The 21787-nt window shown below is 37.7% G+C and overlaps 1 protein-coding gene across 8 annotated transcripts in view; it reads right to left on the reverse strand.

Annotated features, from left to right (window-relative positions):
* DGKB (diacylglycerol kinase beta) overlaps window positions 1–21787 on the reverse strand; it is an 870186-nt gene that overhangs the window by 621735 nt on the left and 226664 nt on the right. For all 8 annotated transcript variants that reach the window (XM_019958478.2, XM_019958484.2, XM_019958481.2 and 5 more), the window contains one exon: window positions 16361–16501. In XM_019958478.2, coding sequence (XP_019814037.1) covers window positions 16361–16501 — 141 coding nt within the window. The remainder of the gene's footprint in view (window positions 1–16360; window positions 16502–21787) is intronic.

A 21787-nucleotide genomic window follows, 5' to 3' on the forward strand; every position in this document is an offset into this window, starting at 1 on the left:
GTTAATCTTTATTGGCATAAGGATTAATTAATGCCAAACAATTTCATACTGCTCTGCTAGGTGGAAAACCTATGCCTACTGGTAAGTTTTCATGGAAATATGAACTCAAAGACACACACACACGTGGTGTGAATTTGTGGGTATCTGCCATTCATTTTGGGCAGCATCTGAAACTTCTTCCTAGATTCTAAAAGCCAGACTTATAAAGCACCATAACAGATGAAAAGTTAGATACCTTTTCTTCACTAGCCTGACTTGAAAATAGAGTTTGCACAAGAGGCAGCCTCTACCTATCCGAAGTACAAGCCTAGAAGATTAATCAGATGGTACTGACCCAAGAAAAAAAGGACCTTTTCATAATCCATGGTGATGACAGGCAGCAGCAGTAATCATTGAAGAGAAGGGTGTGTGGCAGGGGGGCTAACACTGAAAGGTGCTGTCACAGAGAAGCAGCAAGCAGTTGGCATACATATAAGAAAATAATTATTAAAACTATCTTTAATTACAAATAATGCATTTGTATGTTTACAAAATGCTGTTGAATCATCACAAAGAATTGGAACTTATATATAAAAATACATATTTCATATATATAAGAACTTACATATGTATTAGAACTTACATAACAAATATGTTATATACATATATATGAAAGTGAAAGTGTTAGTTGCTCAGTCATGTCTGACTCTGCAAACCCATGGATTGTAGCCCACCAGACTCCTCTGTCCATGGAATTCTCCAGGCAAGAATACTGGATTGGGTTGCCATTCCCTTCTCCAGAGGATCTTCCCAGGGATCTAACCTGGGTCTCCTGCTCTTACCATCTGAGCTACTAGGGAAACCCCATCATATATATATATATAGAGAGAGAGAGAGAGCAATGTCTTACATTAAAACATATATATCATATTTATTACACCTATATTAGAACTTATATAACTAATATAACTATGTTAAGTATTACATCTTATATAACATAGGTTATATATTATATTAGAAATTATAATGTATAAATACTGATATATACGTTTACATATAAATATATATATGTATACATATTCAGTGATGTGGTAAGATAAAAAGGCAATTGCAGTTTTATAACTTACAAAGAACAATTAGAAATTGAAACATAAAATATACCTTTTACAATAATATCCAAAAACCTAAATACATAAGAAAAATTTATCGCATTGGACAAGACCTTTGTGCAAAACGTATAAAACCACCAAGAAAAACTATATAAAACCTATAAAGATATACTATGTTAATGAATTGAACATTTAATATTAAAATGTAAATTCTTCACAGATTGTTCCATATAAGGGAGACAATCTCAACAAAAATAACAGCAGCTTTGTTTTAAATAATCACATGACTGATGACTCAGCAGATAAGTATCTTCTGGCAATGCAGAAGACACAGGAGACTTGGGTTCAATCCCTGGGCCTGGAAGATCCCATCAAGGAGGAAATGGCAATGCCTGGGAAAGCCCATGGATAGAGGAGCCTGGTGAGCTACAGTCCAAAGGGTTTCAAAAAGTTGGACATGACTGAGCGACTAAGCACACAAATATAAAAATTAAAAAAATAAACATGGAATATCCAAACTTTGAAAAGAAAAAAACAAACCTGAAGGATTTACATTACCTAACTTCAAGAGTTGATAAAAATCCAAGGAATCAGGACAGTGGCATCCTGACTATGCAAATAAAATAACAGGAGCTATAGGCGACAGAGATCCATACATGTACGGTCAACAAAGGTCAAAACAACTCAGTGAGATAAGAAAAGTCTTTACAGAAAATGATGATGGAACAGCTGGATGGATATTCATGCTAAAAAATTACCATGACCCTTACTTCACACCAAGTATGAACATTAGCTCAAACTGAATTACATTAAGGCAGAGCTTTAAAGATTCTAGAAGAAAATATAAGACAACATCCTCATAAATCAACGTAAGCTAATATGAACCATCAAAGACTGTATTTTTCAGTAGATAAATTAAAATTCATCGAAATTAGAACTTCCGTTCATCAAAAAAAAAGACTATTAATAAAATAAGTCAGCTGCAGATTTGAAAAAATATTTTCAGAACACACATCTATATAGCAAAGGACTTGTTTCTAGAATATTATGAACAGATCATATAACTCAGTAATAAAAAAAACAATGCTTTTAAGAAAGAGGCAAAAAAGTCAAGCAGATACTTCAGAAAAGGAAGATGTATGAGTAGTTGATCATAACAAAGTACTCAAAGTTATCCATTATAAAGAAACTGGAAATTTACACCACACTTAGAAGCATAATACACTTGCTAGAAAGAGTCCAGAATTCAAGTTTTTCCCCCAAGATCTGCCTACCAAAGCTCCTTACCTTTTCAGCCTCTCAGCCATCTAAGAAACTATAGTTTAAAAATATTGGCAAAAACCTGGCTCCCCACTCCCACAAAATTTACCCACAAGTTGGACAATGTTGTCTTGATAAGTTTCCTAAAATTTACAAACAATGTTTTTAATATATATAGAGTTTAAATGTTCTAGTTGTTTTGAGCAGGAAAGTTGATCTGAAAACACTTTGTTGCAGAAAAGAAGCCAATTCTGACTCCATGTTGGCACTGTTTCTTGGACTTGCTTTTAGTTGCTTTTGTTATTATTATCATACGGAATGGGCTGCCTCAGAGAATCCTGTCCCTCTACCTGACTGTTGAACCACCTTTGTTCAGAACTAGATCCACCTGTAATTGGCAGGAAGGAAGAAATTAACACATCCCCTGCCAGAGGCTTGCCATTCTAGAAGATGTTTGCAAGATTAATAGCCGTTTTACTCTGCTTCCTCACCTCCCCTCCATTTCTGATCTATAAAAGAACCTGGCCTCCAGACCCTGATAAGATAGTTTATTTTGAGGCAGTAGCCTGCCATCTTCTCAGTCACCTGGCTTTCCAAATAAAGTCGTTTTCCTTGCCTCAACACCTCCTCTCTCAGATCCACAGAAACAATTTTACTACTGAATGAAATAGAAGCCCTAGTATATTTTTAGTGTTGATTTCTAAACACATTAACAGCAGTTAACGGCTGTCTACAAATTCAAATTCATCAGGGAAGAAAGCTGGAGAATTTCAAGTTTTAATTATTATAGCAATAATAAAAGTAACATACATATATTGAGCACTAAGTATCCAATAGTCCAAATCTCATCAAGTATAAATCAAAGACAAACATTTTCTTTGATCCTGGATTAGACATAGGAATTCTAAAACTTCTATTTTCAAAAGTAAGTCTACTTTCCTAATTTAAAATTGTAGTGGTGTTGTGCAAAATATGAAATATTAAAGATGTGAATTTATGCTATCTTTCTATTGAAAGTCCACCAGCAACAGTTAGGGATGAAACGGGCATAAACCCACAAGTACAAAGGAAACGTGAGGGGAAATAAGAATCATAAAATTTTAGAAGCTGGAAAACACATGGGGACTGACTGAGAAACCTAAGGAATATAAACTTAAGCTGGCGGTGAAGAGGAGGCACAGATTCACACAGAAAGGGAAACTAACTTTTTCATGAAGATAAATTAGTCCTTTAAGTTCAACCCCTAACACCTTGGACCTGAGGGTATGCCAACCCCCTAATTTATAGGATACTGGATCTCTGACCTTTACAGCAGTCAAACCACAGGGGCTCTGAGCTCCGGGTAGTCAGGTATTCTGATGGTAGGTGTATCATACCAAACAGACTGTAATCACACGAAGGTGTATACACTGAACACTGAGAAAAGTGAACTCCCTCTTCCTCACCTCTCATGAGTCAGGCTTAAACCTCACCCACCCACTCACCTACCCACAAGCACCAAGCAGTTGTTTCAAATCAAGGCAAAGTATTTTGGAAGAAACCAGAAAGCAGGAAAGGAGGAAGGGGAATCTTATAACTAAGAGGAAAGTTTCAAGCTATGAAATAATAATAAAGGTAAATAAGGATGGTGTTGAGAACAAAATGGAGTCTCTGTGAAGTGCAAACTATGCTAGAAAGAGTAAAAAAAAAAAAGTCATCATAGATGTAGAAGATGTGCTCAGTCATGTCCAACTCTTTGGGACCCAGTGGACTGTAGATGGCCAGGCTCCTCTGTCCATGGGATTTCCCAGGTAAGAATATAGAGTGGGTTGTTGTTTCCTCCTGCAGGGGGTCTTTCTCAAACCCCTGTCTCTTGTGTCTCATCTCCTGCACTGGTAGGCTGATTCTTTACCACTGTGCCACCTTGGAAGCCTGTAGTAGATGTCTCAGATGTCAAATAAAAGACAAAAGAGAACAAGTTGTAAAATTTAACAATATTATAATTCAAAGTTCTGTCTTGGAACTCTAATGTCTAAAAATAGTGATTTCAAAGACTGAGCAATTAAGATAAAAGGGGAAGGTAACTAACAATGAAAAGATGAGGGAATGGATGAAGAGCACAAGTTTCTAAACCAGAATTTAGGGTGGAAGATTTGAAAATTAATTAGTTATATAGGAATAGAGAAACTAATCAAATAAAGAAAATAGGACAGTTATTAACATCATGGAAGATAAAAATTATTTGGCGTGGTAAGCCTATAGAAACTTTCTGTTCTAAAATATGTCTGAATAATATTGATAAAATTAATATCTATCCTCAAACATTATAATAAGCCTATTTTTGTTAGAATTTAAAAATATAATTAGACTCCAAGGTCAAGTGAATTATTGAACCAATAGATTTTATTTTTAAAGCCAATAGGACATAGATTTTTAGGTGCAAAATTAATTTAAGCTCAATATTAAAATTATTCTGTCAACATGATAGCTTCCAAAGATGGGTACCTGTTACAAAATCACAAACTCATTTAAACCACTTTTTTTCTATTTTTATCCTCATGCAGTTACACTTTATATAGAAACAATTATGTGCCCACACATGAATTTGGTTAAAAGATCAAAGGAAAGGCACATTATGTAATATGAGAATAATTCTATCTAGAATTAATCTGTTTTCCAAAAGATTTGCAGGTTTTTAATTTATCTTTGCATTGAATATGTCTTTGTTTTTTGCATAATGTTATTGATATGAAAATATTATTATGGAAATTGTTTTTAAAGATTACAGTCTATATTTTAAAAGATGTTTAAGCCGGAATTTCTTTAACTCATAATTTTTTATTGTTTTATATATTTCAAGACCTACTTAATAAACCATAAGGGCAGTGGCAAAAATAATACTTAGAGCTTTGGTATCTAAGGTAATGGTATTATACTTTTTCCTATTTTCTACAATAGAAACAATAATCTAAAAAAGGAAAGTCAGCTTTGCAAAATAAAAAGAGCATCAAGTCAGAGGGGCTTCCTTGATGGCTCACAGTAAAAAATCTGCCTGCAATGCAGGACACTTGGGTTGTTCCCCTGGAGAAGGAAATGGCAACCCAATCCGGTATTCTTGATGGGGAAATCCTATGGACTGAGGAGATGGGTAGACTACAGTCCATACAGTTTCAGAGTTGGACATGAAAATGACTAACAGACACACAGCAGGTCAGAAATCATGCATTTTAGTCACAGCCAGCTAAACTCGTGGCATAAATAATAATCAACCTCTCTGGGCTTTAGATTTTTCATTGACAATACAGGAAGGTTAACTAGATGATATCTAAGGTCTTTTCAATGTTAATTTTCAGTAGTCCTTAAATTGATACTAGACATAGCAATAACTTTAACGTACAGGGTAGTTCTCATTATCTGTCTGTCAATTACTTATTTTCTGGATATTTTTGTACTGATTTCTTTTCAGTAACTGTAAGTTAACTTAGAACTTATTCTAGCTAAGTCATCAATAACTTGAAAAACACTAATTCAAAAGTGAATGGCAAGTATTTAAAATAAAAAGTGTAAAATTAATATTATTTGATAACTTCAAACAGTTCAGTTCTGTTGCACAGTCGAGTCCGGCTCTTTGCAACCCCAGGGACTGCAGCACACCAGGCTTCCCTGTCCATCACCAACTCCTGGAGCTTGCTAAAACTCATGGCCATTAAGTTGGTGATGCCATCCAACCATCTCATCCTCTGTCGTCCCCTTCTCCCCCACCTTTGATCTTTCCCAGCATCAGGGTCTTTTTTTTTTTTTGAAGTAAATATTTTTTTTAATTTTTATTTTATTTTTAAACTTTACATAATTGTATTAGTTTTGCCAAATATCAAAATGAATCCACCACAGGTATACATGTGTTCCCCATCCTGAACCCTCCTCCCTCCTCCCTCCCCATACCATCCCTCTGGGTCGTCCCAGTGCACTAGCCCCAAGCATCCAGTATCCTGCATCGAACCTGGACTGGCAACTCATTTCTTACATGATATTTTATATGTTTCAATGTCATTCTCCCAAATCTTCCCACCCTCTCCCTCTCCCACAGAGTCCATAAGCCTGTTCTATACATCAGTGTCTCTTTTGCTGTCTCGTACACCGGGTTATTGTTACCATCTTTCTAAATTCCATATATATGCATTAGTATACTGTATTTATGTTTTTCCTTCTGGCTTACTTCACTCTGTATAATAGGCTCCAGTTTCATCCACCTCATTAGAACTGATTCAAATGTATTCTTTTTAATGGCTGAGTAATACTCCATTGTGTATATGTACCACTGCTTTCTTATCCATTCATCTGCTGATGGACATCTAGGTTGCTTCCATGTCCTGGCTATTATAAACAGTGCTGCGATGAACATTGGGGTACATGTGTCTCTTTCCCTTCTGGTTTCCTCAGTGTGTATGCCCAGCAGTGGGATTGCTGGATCATAAGGCAGTTCTATTTCCAGTTTTTTAAGGAATCTCCACACTGTTCTCCATAGGGGCTGTACTAGTTTGCATTCCCACCAACAGTGTAAGAGGGTTCCCTTTTCTCCACACCCTCTCCAGCATTTATTATTTGTAGACTTTTGGATTGCAGCCATTCTGACTGGTGTGAAATGGTACCTCATAGTGGTTTTGATTTGCATTTCTCTGATAATGAGTGATGTTGAGCATCTTTTCATGTGTTTGTTAGCCATCTGTATGTCTTCTTTGGAGAAATGTCTATTTAGTTCTTTGGCCCATTTTTTGATTGGGTCGTTTATTTTTCTGGAGTTGAGCTGTAGGAGTTGCTTGTATATTTTTGAGATTAGTTGTTTGTCAGTTGCTTCATTTGCCATTTGCCCACTCTCTCCACTATTGATTCACCTCATCTCATTTGGGTCGCCTCTAACTCCCTCCTCCCTCTTCTCTTCTCCATGTAACCCTGTGAACCTCTCTGAGTGACCCTCACCGTAGAGAAACTTTTCATCTTTAATGTAGATGTTTTATCAATGGTGCTGTATAGAAGGAGAAGTTTCGAAAGTACTGTAAAAATAAGACCGATAACCGGAAGCAGGAGACTTAAGTCCAAACCCTGACTCCAGGGAACTCCTGACTCCAAGGAACATTAATTGACAGGAGCTCATCAAATGCCTCCATACCGACACTGAAACCAAGCACCACACAAGGGCCAATAAGTGCCAGGGCAAGACATACCAAGCAAACTCTCCAGCAACAAAGGAACACAGCCCTGAGCTTCAAGATAAAGGCTTCCCAAAGTCACCCCAAAACTATAGACATCTCATAACTCATTACTGGACATTTCATTGCAATCCAGAGAGAAGAAATCAGGGTCTTTTCCAGTGAGTCAGTTCTTTGCATCAGGTGGTAAAATATGGGAGTTTCAACTTCATCATCAGTCCTTCCAATGAATATTCAGGCTGATTTTCTTTAGGATGGACTGGTTTGATCTTCTTGCAGTCCAAGTGACTCTCAAGAGTCTTCTTTTGAACACCACAGTTCAAAAGCATCAATTCTTCGGTACTCAGCTTTCTTTATGGTCCAACACTCACATCAATACATGAGTACTGGAAAAACCATAGCTTTGACTAGACAGACTTTTGTTGGCAAAGCAATGTCTCTGCTTTTTAATATGCTGTCTAGGTCGATCATAGCTTTTCTAAGAAGGAGCAAGCATCTTTTAATTTTATGGCTGCAGTCACCATCCACAGTGATTTTGGAGCCCCCCAAAATAAAGTGTCACTGTTTCCATTGTTTCCCCATTAATTTGACATGAAGTGATGGGACTAGATACCATGATCTTAGTTTTCTGAATGTTGAGTTTTAAGCCAACTTTTTCACTCCCTCTTTCACTTTCATCAGAGGCTCTTCAGTTCTTCTTCGCTTTCTGCCATAAGGGTGGTGTCATCTGCATATCTGAGGTTATTGATATTTCTCCCGGCAATCTTGATTCCAGCTTGTGCTTCCTCCAGCCCAGCGTTTCTCATGATGTACTTTGCATATAAGTTAAATAAGCAGGGTGACAATATACAGACTTGATGTACTCCTTTCCTGATTTGGAACCAGTCTGTTGTTCCATGTACAGTTCTAACTATTGCTTCTTGACCTGCATACAGATTTCCCAAGAGGCAGATCAGGTGGTCTGGCATTCCCATCTCTTTAAGAATTTTTCACAGCTTGTTGTTATCCAAAAAGTCAGAGGCTTTGGAGTAGTCAGTAAAGCAGAAGTAGCTGTTTTTCTGGAACTCTTTCTTTTTCAATGATACAACAGATGTTGGCAATTTAATCTGTGGTTCCTCTGCCTTTTCTAAATCCAGCATGAACATCTGGAAGTTCATGGTTCATATACTGTTGAAGCCTGGCTTGGAGAATTCTGAGCATTACTTCACTAGCGTGTGAGATGAGTGCAATTGTGTGGTAGTTTGAACATTCTTTGACATTGCCTTTCTTTGTGATTGGAATGAAAACTGACTTTTTCCAGTCCTGTGGCCACTGCTGAGTTTTCCAAATTTGCTGGCATATTGAGTGCAGCACTTTCACAGCATCATCTTTTAGGAATTGAAATAGATCAACTGGAATTCCATCACCTCCACTAACTTTGTTCATAGTAATGCTTCTTAAGGCCCACAAGACTTCTGACTCCAGGATGTCTGGCTCAAGGTGAGTGATCACACTATCTTGGTTATCTGGGTCATGAAGATCTTTTTTGTACAGTTCTTCTGTATATTCTTGCTACCTCTTCTTAATATCTTCTGCTTCTGTTAGGTCCATACAATTTCTGTCCTTTATTGTGCCCATCTGTGAATGAAATATTCCCTTGGTATCTCTAATTTTCTTGAAGAGATCTCTAGTCTTTCTCATTTTATTGTTTTCCTCTATTTATTTGCCTTGATCGCTGAGGAAGGCTTTCTTATCTCTCCTTGCTATTCTTTGGAACTGTGCATTCAAATGGGTATATCTTTCCTTTTCTCCTTGACTTTAGATTCTCTTCTTTTCCCAGCTATTTATAAGGCCTCCTCGGACAGCCATTTTGCGTTTTTGCATTTCTTTTTCTTGGGGATAGTCTTGATCACTGCCTCTTATACAATGTCACAAACCTCCATCCATCCATCCATCCAAACCTCCTCTGTCCACAAACCTCCAAGCACTCTATCAGATCTAATCCCTTGAATCTATCTGTCACTTCCACTGTATAATTGTAAGGTATTTGATTTGGTCATACTTGAATGGTCTAGTGGTTTTCCCTACTTTCTTCAATTTAAGTCTAAATTTGGCAATAAGCAGTTCATGATCTGAGTCACAGTCAACTCCCAGTCTTGTATTTGCTGACTGTATAGAGCTTCTCCATCTTCAGCTGAAAAGAATATAATCAATCTGATTTTGGTATTGACCATCTGGTGATGTCCATGTGTAGAGTCTTCTCTTTTGTTGTTGGTAGAGGGTGTTTGCTATGACCAGTGCGTTCTCTTGGCGAAACTCTATTAGTCTTTGACCTACTTTGTTTTGTACACCAAGGCCAAATCTGCCTGTTACTCCAGGTATTTCTTGATTTCCTCCTTTTGCATCCTGTTCCCTATAATGAAAAGGACATCTTTTTTGGATATTAGTTCTAGAAGGTCTTGTAGGTCTTCATAGAACCATTCAACTTCAGCTTCTTCAGCATTACTGGTCGGGGCATAGACTTGAATTACTGTGATATTGAATGGTTTGCCTTGGAAACAAACAGAGATCATTCTGTCATTTTTGAGATTGCATCCAAGTACCGCATTTAGGACTCTTCTGTTTACTATGATGGCTACTCCATTTCTTCTAAGGATTCTTGCCCACAGCAGTAGATATAATGGTTATCTGAGATACCTTCAATAATTTCCATTATTTTTCTCTTGTCAAGCACCCATAGTCTGCAGTTCCATATAACTATCCTTAATCGAGCACCTATCTTTTGAAAAGTACACAGACACAAGTGGTAGGTACTACAGTGGGAAGTTATACCCAGCATAAGGGTACAAGGAAGGAGAGTGAAATACTTCAATTAGAGATGGCAACACGATTCATGATGTGAGCAGGGCTTTAAGTGCAGACTATACCAAATGGAGATAGTGGTAAAGAACCCATCTGCCAATGCAGGTGACATTAGAGACGCAAGTTCAATCCCTGGGTTGGGAAGATTCCCTGGTGGGAGAATCCCATGGACAGAGGAGCCTGGCGGGCTACAGTCCATGGAGTTGCAAAGAGTCGGACACAACTGAAGCAACTTATCATGTACGCACAGACTGGATCTAATATACCATGGGAAACATATACATATCTAGCAAAGGCACATTTTAAGCAAAGGCATGAAGCTGGAAAAGCTCCGGGTTTGTCCAGTGATTAAAAAGTAGATTCATGAGCCTGGGACTTTTTATGCAGATCAAAGCCAAATGCAAGATGGGCCAAGTAGGTTGGGGTCAAATTGTGGAGCTAGATTTGTATACGGATGCAAAGTTAAGGGCTCACTTTTGTGTGTTACTCAGTAGGGAATGATCAAAGACACACATTCATCCTGAGTCAGAAGAGAAAGAGGAAAGTACAGGTGTAGAAGCTGACAAGTTTTAGGAAGTTACAAGAATTCACAGCTCAGGGAAATGATGATTACATAGTAGGTGTTTGAAGTTACAAAACACCTAAATGAACTTCTAACTAGAGTAAAATAAATGATTAGAGAAACACTAAAGGCACTGAAGGCCAGCTGAGGTTTGTGAGTAGAGTTATAATCCATTGAATTGTATTTTTATTTCACAATATCTCTGGCAGCTTAGTATATTAGCAAATAAACTGTATTGTCCGAACCTAAGTGAGAAGGAATGGTTGACCTCAAGGATTATGAATCAGTCTTTACATGATGGGGTGGGAGATGCAAAAAATGCAGGCAAGCTCAAGAGGAAGTGGTCAGGGGGTGAGAATTCTCATTTTTATTTCACTTAACATTCACATAAATGTAAAGGAATTTAAGTAAGCAAATAATGGTTCATTTAATTCCCGTAGGAAACATACAAGATAGACATTACTATTATATCAATTTTACAGCTGAGGAAACTAAGGCCTAAGAGGTTTTACACATGTGCCCAGATTACTTAGATAGTAAGGGTCAAAGCTAAGATTCATTCAATTAGTGAAATGAAGGGTTCAAGTTCTCGAGAATTGTGCTATAAATATTTAAATTAAAAGTTGGAAAGTAAGTTAAGTGAACACAGGCTGTGGTACGAGTAAAATCCCAGAATTTAAAATTTTCAAATAAGAGTAGTCTTTGGAAATTACAAGGCTTGCACATGTGTGCTAATTCGTCTCTGTCATGTCTGACCCTTTTCGACCCTATGACTGTAGACCACTAGGCTTCCTCTGTCCATGGGATCTCCAGGCAAGAACACTGGAATGGGTTGCCATGCCCTCCTCCAGGGGAATCTTCCCCGACCCAGGGATTGAACCTGCGTCTCTTCTGTCCCCTGTATTGGCAGGCGGGTTCCTTACCATTAGCACCCCCTGGGAAGCCTTACAGGTTTTAGGGTATAGCAACGAAAGTGAGCGGCTGAAATAAAATGGAGGAGAGGTCATAGAACTGGAGGAATGTAAGGAGACCCTAAGAGGGATGTACTGAATGACTCTCCATAAAGCACTGTTGTGGGCTTAAGGGGAAGAGGGCAAGTCGGCCCTGGCACAATGTTCTCATCTATGTGTCTGGATGGTTGGTAACTTGTGCCAACGAGGATACATAAAAATAGAATTCCTCCACAACTTCAGGACACGCACACACATGTGTGCACACATACTTTCCAAGGGTGCATGGGAGCAGGTGAATAAATATCTTGTATTGATCAGGGGTGAGGGTGGTCTCAGTACCTGCAAAGTCCACATTTGGGCACTAGGACTGAGTTAAAGATCAGTGATGGAAAGCAAGTTGAAGATGATGTAATCAGGGGAAAGTTCAAGAGCTTTGGTTTGTTAGTTTCCTTTCAATGGAAAAAAAAAAAATGCTTTCTTCTAAACATTTTGTAAATGCCTGGCAAAGAGAGATGGAGAGATTAGAAGTGGCAGCAATCACTGAATAGATTTATAAAACATTGTTTTGTGGGGGGAAGAAATTTAAAACAGTGCCATTCATTTATGTAATAACCCAGGCAAGTGAAGTGAAAGTCACCCAGTCGTGTCCGACTCCCCATGGACTGTAGCCTGCCAAGCTCCTTTGTCCATGGGATTCTCCAGGCAAGAATACTGGAGTGGGTTGCCATTTCCTTCTCTAATAATCCAGGGAAAAGCATATCGAATGCTGTCACCGACAACTCCAAGAAACAATTGTAGTTTCAGGTGAATTGTGTGTCTGTGTATGTGTGTGTGTGTGTTATGTATTTTCATTAGACAAAAAGAATTGCATAAACCAATGCTTCTCAAAGTGTGGTCCCTGCCACATAAGCATGACCTGAAAATTCTAAAATCCCATTCCAAGCCTGATGAATGACATATACTGGAGTTGGGGCCCAGTAAGTGTGTTCATAAGTCCTACAGATGATTCTACATGTGATAAAGTTCAAGAATCTCTGACCTAAGGCAATGTGTCTCTACTCCTTTATTACTTACCTACTTGAAAACTGAGATTCCAAAATAACACTCAGCTGCAAAAGTTAATTATATCAGGTGCTTCATCATATCCACTTTGTGGTAATTTTAATTTTCTTAGTTTCTTCTCTCTAGTATATATTGTGTTTAATAAGTCATAACCATTTTGGAAATAAGTATGTATTAAATTAACTACCAGGGGTTTCCTTGATGGCTCAATGATAAAGAATCCTCCTGCAATGCAGGAGCTGCAGGAGATGCTGTTTCGATTCCTGGGTTGGGAAGATTCCTTGGAGAAGGAAATGGCAATTCACTTCAGTGTTATTGCCTGAGAAATCCCATGGACAGAGGAGCCTGAGGGGGTACAGTCCGTGGGGTCACAAGAGTCAGACACAACTAAGTGACTAAGTACACAGGCACACCAATTAACAACCATTAAATTTTTTTAAAAAACTTATTGAAAACCTTTTCAGAATCTGTAACTGTAATACAACATATGAATGTTCAGTTCAGTTCAGTTCAGTCGCTCAGTCGTGTCTAACTCTTTGCGACCCCATGAATCGCAGCACGCCAGGCCTCCCTGTCTATCACCAACTCCTGGAGTTTACTCAAACTCATGTCCATCGAGTCAGTGATGCCATCCAGCCATCTCATCCTCTGTCGTCCCCTTCTCCTCCTGCTTCCAATCCTTCCCAGCATCAGAGTCTTTTCCAATGAGTCAACTCTTCGCATGAGGTGGCCAAAGTACTGGAGTTTCAGCTTTAGCATCAGTCCTTCCCATGAACACCCAGGACTGATCTCCTTTAGGATGGACTGGTTGGACCTCCTTGCAGTCCAAGGGACGCTCAAGAGTCTTCTCCAACACCACAGTTCAAAACCATCAACTCTCCAGCACTCAGCTTTCTTCACAGTCCAACTCTCACATCCATACATGACCACTGGAAAAACCATAGCCTTGACTAGACGGACCTTTGTTGGCAAAGTAATGCCTCTGTTTTTGAATATGCTGTCTAGGTTGGTCATAACCTTCCTTCCAAGGAGTAAGCATCTTTTAATTTCATGGCTGCAATCACCATCTGCAGTGATTTTGGAGCCCAGAAAAATAAAGTCTGACACTGTTTCCCCATCTATTTCCCAAGAAATGATGGGACCAGATGCCATGATCTTAGTTTTCTGAATGTTTAGCTTTAAGCCAACTTTTTCACTCTCCTCTTTCACTTTCATCAAGAGGCTTTTTAGTTCCTCTTCACTTTCTGCCATAAGGGTGGTGTCATCTGCATATCTGAGGTTATTGATATTTCCCCCAGCAATCTTGATTCCAGCCTGTGCTTCTTCCAGCCCAGTGTTTCTCATGATGTACTCTGCATAGAAGTTAAATAAGCAGGGTGACAATATCCAGTCTTGACGAACTCCTTTTCCTATTTGGAACCATTTTGTTGTTCCATGTGCAGTTCTAACTTTTGTTTCCTGACCTGCATATAGGAATTTGTAAATGTGCAATTGTAAAAGGGAAAATGTATAAGTACATGGCTAGGGAAGTACATGAAAGAAATGTTTCTGATTTAATTGGTAGAGCAAGGAGCCAAGCACTGGCATTTAAAAAACAGACACAAACACAAGCTCCAGATGAGTAAGAACCAGGTTAAAGTCCTCCAAACTTAAGGATGGTAGAGAAGAAAACCACAACATAGCTGGTACCTTCATGTGCTTCTGAAATTGAAATGCATTTACTTTGCAGACCTGGTAAAAAACCACAGCAGTAATGTCAGGAGCTAACAGGTCTGTCTATGAGGAAAATCTAAAGATATGGTTAAGGCAAAAAGAAAATGCAACTGAATGTTATAAGTTCAAAAAATTGCTGGAAAACTCAAAGAACAGACAGAAGGGGATTGATAACACTGAAGAAAGGTGAGCGACAGGTCAGGTTTGACTTGATTTTTCCAATGTTTTTGAATCATTCCTGGGTTAACATTCTGCCTTGCAATAGTGGACAAAGACTATGGATTCAAAGATTTAAACAGAGAACTTAAAACATACCAAAACATACCTCTTAGGAATTCTACCTTAAAAACAAAATACTTCCAGTTGGCCTAAAAATAATTAAACTGGAACACAAAGACCGTGTTAGGAGAAGTGATGTTGTCTTTATTCATTCTCAGACCTGGAATAGAATATTTGTCTTTGGATTTTTAAAATCATCCCAAACCTGGCCCTGATAACACCTGAGAAAACTTTCTTGCTGGCCTTTACTTCAATAGAAATTCACTAAACATTAATATTTATTTTGGAATGAGAGAGATTTCTACAGGTTCTTAGGAATACAAATAAATCTTGAAATGCAAATATTCAACATTTAGAACTAATAAATATGTATTTAAAGAATGATGTTAATATGGTTTATTCATAACCTAAGCAGGTGTGACTTAAATAATCATATATTAAATTCTTTATTAGTAACAGAAATATTTTTTAAAAAGTTATCATTAAATTTAACCAAGCATGCTACCTAACCATAATTCTGAGCTCTCATAATATTCTACATTTGATTTAGAAATATCAAATTTAGGATTCATTGTCTTTACCATCATCCCAGTAGCAAGAATATTTAATTCATTTTAATGCTATCTATTATAACCAGGCTAATCAGATTACCGAGCAAACCACCAGCTCTCTATTTAGCAAGGACTTTAGAGACAGAATAGATTATTAAATGATTGGGCTTACAGTAAAGGTTTAAAAAAAGTATTTTCCTGCCTTGTAATGAGTACAGTCCGCCACCAGAGAGAGCTCAGTAACTGTATTTTCTTAAAGAGATCACATTTCCTTTCAACTAGATTGAAATTCTCTATCAGAAGTGCCTGCTACATGCTAGAAGGAAAATAGCTATTCTTTAATTATAATATTCAGAGTCAGTTTCTAGAAATGAAACTCTCATATTTGGCATTTAAGAAATTATTTGTTCCTAGCAAAGAAATTTAGTGCAGAAGGTTTCAAGGAAGATTTCCAAAGAGAAAGGCTCAGGTTGACTGTGTATAATGAACTGAACCCTCTTTCTGACTAATGAGAAGATCTTTTATATATTAGAAGTAAGTATGTTTTCAAAAGAACACAAAAGATACTTTTCAACATAACCTGGTTAACAAACTGAGTAAATTTAAAAAATAGGTCAATTGATAAACTTACTCAAATACTCAGTAATAAATGGACTTTGATCAATAATAACCTAAAATTGCTAGATTCTTAATATCTTTTAACTGTCTGATTTTCAGTTGGAGGATTTTTTATTATTAATAACCAAGGTCACTTCATTTAATAAGAATGTAGGCAACCATAGTAGAAACAATTTTAAGTTTGTCAATATCCAGCCCCTTCCACCACCCCAATCATGATAAGTAAATTAAATGAAGAAGCACATACACTCCAGTTTATCCTCAGGTCTTCCTCTTTCAAGGAGAGACAGGTAACAGACTATATCCTTCAGATGGATTACTTCTGGGGAACACGTGTTTGCTGGAGAAGTACGAGGAGGGGTGATGGCACCTTTGTTCATTTTCAGACCTGGAAAAAAAAAATATTTGTCTTTACATACTTAAAGAAATTCACAGTGCTCTCAAACAAACAAACAAAAAAGGGAAATGGAGAGATAACGATTGCATAGACCATATAAAGAACTGTATGTTTCTAAGGCATCAAACAACCCAAACCTCTGGTACTAGTATAACAGAGACAGACATTCCATGACTCTTTTAAGTAATATAGAGTTCTTTGGCATTCAGGGACACGGGGGCTGCTCTGCAGACTCACTGGAGGGTATGTGGGTCAGAATTCTGTAGCCCAGGGTTGGTTGGTGGACAGAATCCAAAGCACGAAGCACTACTTCCCTATTCCACCTTTCTCCACTTTAGGCAGTGACAGCTGTAAATCATTTGGAAGACTGAAAAATGGTCTTTCATTTAAAAAAAAAAAAGCTGAGGAAATGTGAATCCGTCACAATATGATTTATATACTGACAACCAGGTATCATTCATACATAAAAACATGCATTTATGTCCAGTCATGCAAAAGACATCCTTTTCACCATCAAGGAATCTTCCCATGGGCAAGAGAAAAAGAACATACAAAAAAACCTGGATAAACATGACAGATTTAATTAGCGAGGTAAGACTACACAACTGCAGTTTAAATACGGTCCATACTTTATTTCTGACACCTATTCTTTGTGCCTATTCCAAGACAAGGGTGAAGAAGTGGGTGAAATGAAGTCGCTCAGTCGTGTCCGACTCTTTGTGACCCCATGGACAGTAGCCTACCAGGCTCCGCCGTCCATGGGATTTTCCAGGCAAGAATACTGGATTGGGCTGCCATTTCCTTCTCCAGGGAATCTTCCCAACCCAGGGATTGAACTGTATCTCCTGCATTGCAGATAGACACTTTACCGTCTGAGCCACCAGGGAAACCCCCAAGTCAAGGGTAGTGAACGTGAATGCCTAGTCATAAGAGCTGATGACTGCAGATTATCTGGATGATGATAAATAAGCTGAGACCTTTTCACAATAAATAGTTCCATCTTATGAGAGAAGCCTCTAAAACAAGACCATATGCATCTGACAAGGTAAACCCCGATCATCCTTTGAGGTCTGTTTGGTCATATGAAAAGCATGAGGGTGAGATGCCTAATGGGGCAAATGGCTACATAGTTCCTAATCAACCAGGAGTTACTGGAACGGAAGGAATAACCTTAACCAAATACAGTCTAAACACCGGTCATTCATCTGTCATTCACCAGCACACCTCAACCTAACGACATCTGTTGCTCCAGTTTATTTCCTTCCATGTGTAACTTTGATAAAATACCTGTCATTTCCTTCAGCCATTTCAAGATATCCAGGAATACAGTTTCATGTATTATGAAAAGTCAGAAGTTAGTTTAGTAGTCACAAGGTTACTACTAAGAAAATGTGTCATTTACTGAGTGTATGATATGTGGTAGGAACCATGCTGGGCACTTGAACATGAAACATCATCTTACTTAACTCTCCCATTACCCCTGTGAAGGAGACTGCATTATTACCACTTTACAGATGAGAAACAACCTTAGTGAAATTAATTGCTAGAGTTTCATAAGTAGCAAATTTGTCCTCTTTAGTCTACATTAATAGCTTACAGACTATTTTTGTTCAAGGCCAATAGGAAGAAAAAGTAAGAAAAACAATTTACATCTTCAGTTCAATTCAGTCGCTCAGTCGTGTCCAACTCTTTGCGACCCCATGAATCACAGCACACCAGGTCTCCCTGTCCATCACCAACTCCCGGAGTTCACTCAGACTCACGTCCATCGAGTCAGTGATGCCATCCAGCCATCTCATCCTCTGTCGTCCCCTTTTCCTCCTGCCCCCAATCCCTCCCAGCATCAGAGTTTCCAATGAGTCAACACTTCGCATGAGGTGGCTAAAGTACTGGAGTTTCAGCTTTAGCATCATTCCTTCCAAAGAAATCCCAGGGCTGATCTCCTTCAGAATGGACTGGTTGGATCTCCTTGCAGTCCAAGGGACTCTCAAGAGTCTTCTCCAACACCACAGTTCAAAAGCATCAAATCTTAATCCAGCACAAATACAAACACACACATATACTAGTAGGTTTCCTACATGTGCCATTATTTTCTTTCCTTTGTTAACCTATTCTCTTCTATTTCATTCTTAAAATTCTTTTGTCAAAGATCCCTTAAGTTGAATTCATTATGGGCCACAGTTTTCAAATCCACAGTTTGAAAAACAGTGCTTTATATCTTTCATTTTTACCAAAGCCTTATTTCAAATATACCTTTATGCTTCACATTAATGCTACTTCTGTTCACCGTTATTGAAAAAGATACACACACACACATATATATATATGTTATAAATTGATTTCTCCCCTTGACAAAAGTGTCACTGTATATCTAATGCAAAGTAATATGGTCACTTTTATAAACCAAGGGCAGAGAATAGAAGACAATTCTGAGCTTTAAAAAGAAAATACCTGACTACTTCTAACTAACCATCTAAAGCCTCACCAGCTGTAGGAATAAGCAGTCTCAGTCTATGATAAAAGACATTTTGGCACTGATCCTTCACATGGCCATAACTTCCAGACTTGGAGAACACAGCACTTGAATTATGGTTGGATAAACTATGACCTAACTCATCCTGCATGATGAGCTAATCCTCTCTTCCATGCCCCCCCCTTTATGGCAGCGAAATGCTTTAATAAGTTACATTTAATTATTTTACACTACAACTCAGCACAAAATAAGAAAGAATAAAAAGCGTGTGTCATCACATTCATCTGGAAGAAAGACAAAAAGTATCCATTTTCACTTACATCTTTTCATTTATGATCATCTGTATTTATAAAATTAAGGTTATGGTATCTCAGTATCAGTTTTCATAATACTGAACAAAAAAATTTGGAGAACATGAGTATCACAGTTTTCTGCTTGCCTTTCTTGTATGTCATGTACATACTGAACATGAACATAAATGTATAATTTAAATTTAATACTACTTTTGGTCAAGAAACATGCTACTCTACTAAGATTGCTTCTGCTTGACAAAATGACCATCTGCCATTTGCAATTCATGATATGTTGTAAACTAAAAGTTTTATGATGCCTTGAATTGCATCATAATTTCACATATAAAAGAACTGAAAAGTTATTAAAAAAGAAATTATGGGCATATATGACAACACACAATGAAGAACTAATTCCAATTCTCCTTAAGCCCTATTTCAGCTAAACTTGAGAGGTAAAATGTATACTTTTTGCAAAGATTTATAGGGTGCATCAGAGAAAACAAATAAAATGTCAAAGGCCTTTTTCACAATTACTTTACAACAACAACAAAAAAATATAGAGAGCTGGACTACTAAACCTTAAGGTATGGCATTAAAAAAGCTTGGGATGGTTCCTGCCCCAACCTTCTCCCTTAGATCAGCCCACTCTTTCTTATGTGATGAAAATGTTTATTTTTTCATTTAATATTTTGAAAACAGGTCATAGGGCCTCAATCTGTCTTCACAGAGGTTATTTTTACATCCGTACTCTACCCTGTAAAAAATTTTTTCCTGTCCCTAAATTTGGCTGTAGGTCTTACCCAGTACTTACTCATCTCTCAGAAAGTACACTTCCCTGAAGAAAAGTCTTTTTCCTTTTAAGCCGTCTGTGCTACGGGTTCTACAGAAAACACAGGAGACTGTGCAAATGGCAAATGAACATGGCAAGCCTGGTTTCCTGCCTATAGCATCTCATGAAGTGAGATGGTAAATGGAAACCTACACTTCTCTTTAGCAGTAATAGCCTCTGAAGAAGAGGCTCAAAAGCCTACTTCCCTTTAACAAAGCCCATTTGAACCCATCCAGTCACTGGTGAAACTCTCTGTTCACAACTGGAACTGTATGTGAAGCTAGGTATAAAAGCAAGGTGTGTTTGTTTTGCCTTAAGTGGTCAATATTTAGTCCTGAAGATCATGTGATTGACATCCAAATTCACACATTCTCTGACTTGCCCAAGGTTATGCTTCTTTAAATATTAACCCACAAAATTGAAGTATATACACCTGCACACATGCCATTTATGTCTGCAGACCCATATATAGCTATACACATATAACATATATTACAAGGTACAACCAAGTACAAAATAAGTGAAAAATAAGCATGGCAATTAGAGTCTATTAGTTTTATTGGGAATAATTAAATTGTACTCTGATGGCATTTTTCTGCTTTTATGATGATTATATATATATGTATATATACATATATATATATAAACATTCTTCTCTGCAAAGTTTTAAGTACAAAAACAATTAACATTAGTCAAATTGAATATTGTTAATAACCAACAAATTCTTCAAACACCTTATTTTCATTGTATTCTGATATGGATACTCCATTTCTTGAAACAATGACTTTAAAGGTTCTGTTCTAATAGATACATTTAATTCCAGTCTCAAGGTTCAATTATTAGCAAATCTGTCTTGGTACATGTTCAATTACCGTCTCTGCTCCAGTTTATTTTATCTTCAAACACTAGCATTACAGAAAATGAAAACAGTAGTGTTATCTCCATTATTTCCATTCCTCTATTAAAATGAAATATTCAAAACTAATAACACAAATTAAAATTCTAAAGTTATCACGCAAGAAAACACTCTGGTAACTTGGTTTTTCCAGTTTTTATACTGGTTCAATTTGCAGAAATTTATCGGGCTTCTCAAGCAGTTTATCACATAGTATAATCACATATCGAGGCTTCCCAGGTGGCTCAGTGGTAAAGAATCTTCCGGCCAATGCAGAAGACACAGGAGATGTGAGTTCAGTCCCTGAGTCAGGAAGACCACCTGGAGAAGGAAATGGCCATCCACTCCGGTCTTTCTGCCTACAAAAATCCCATGGACAGAGGGGCCTGGTGGGCTACAATCCCAGGGGTCACAAAGAGTCGGACACGACTCAGTGACTGAGCATACAAGCACGTCTTATTTCAAACTTCAGGCTCTTTTCAAAAAGCAGTAAAAACAATACTTTTCTATCAGTCCTGACCAGTATAATATTCTGCAATGATAGAAATGTTCTATACATTGCACTGTTTAATACAGTGCTATTAACCACACACAGCTGTTTAGGGCGTGAGACGTGGCTGGTATTTGAGTAAAGAACTGAATTGTTTTAATTGATTGTTAAATTTAGATTTCAGTGGTACCTTGAGCTCGTGGCAACCACAGTGCAGGTGACACATTGTCCACAGGCAGCGTATTGAGAGTTGGTTGAATTAATCTCAGTTCCCTAAATATACTCTGAGTGTGGGAA

This window comes from Bos indicus, chromosome 4 (genome assembly GCF_029378745.1).
Source record: "Bos indicus isolate NIAB-ARS_2022 breed Sahiwal x Tharparkar chromosome 4, NIAB-ARS_B.indTharparkar_mat_pri_1.0, whole genome shotgun sequence".
Taxonomy (NCBI): Eukaryota; Metazoa; Chordata; class Mammalia; order Artiodactyla; family Bovidae; genus Bos; species Bos indicus.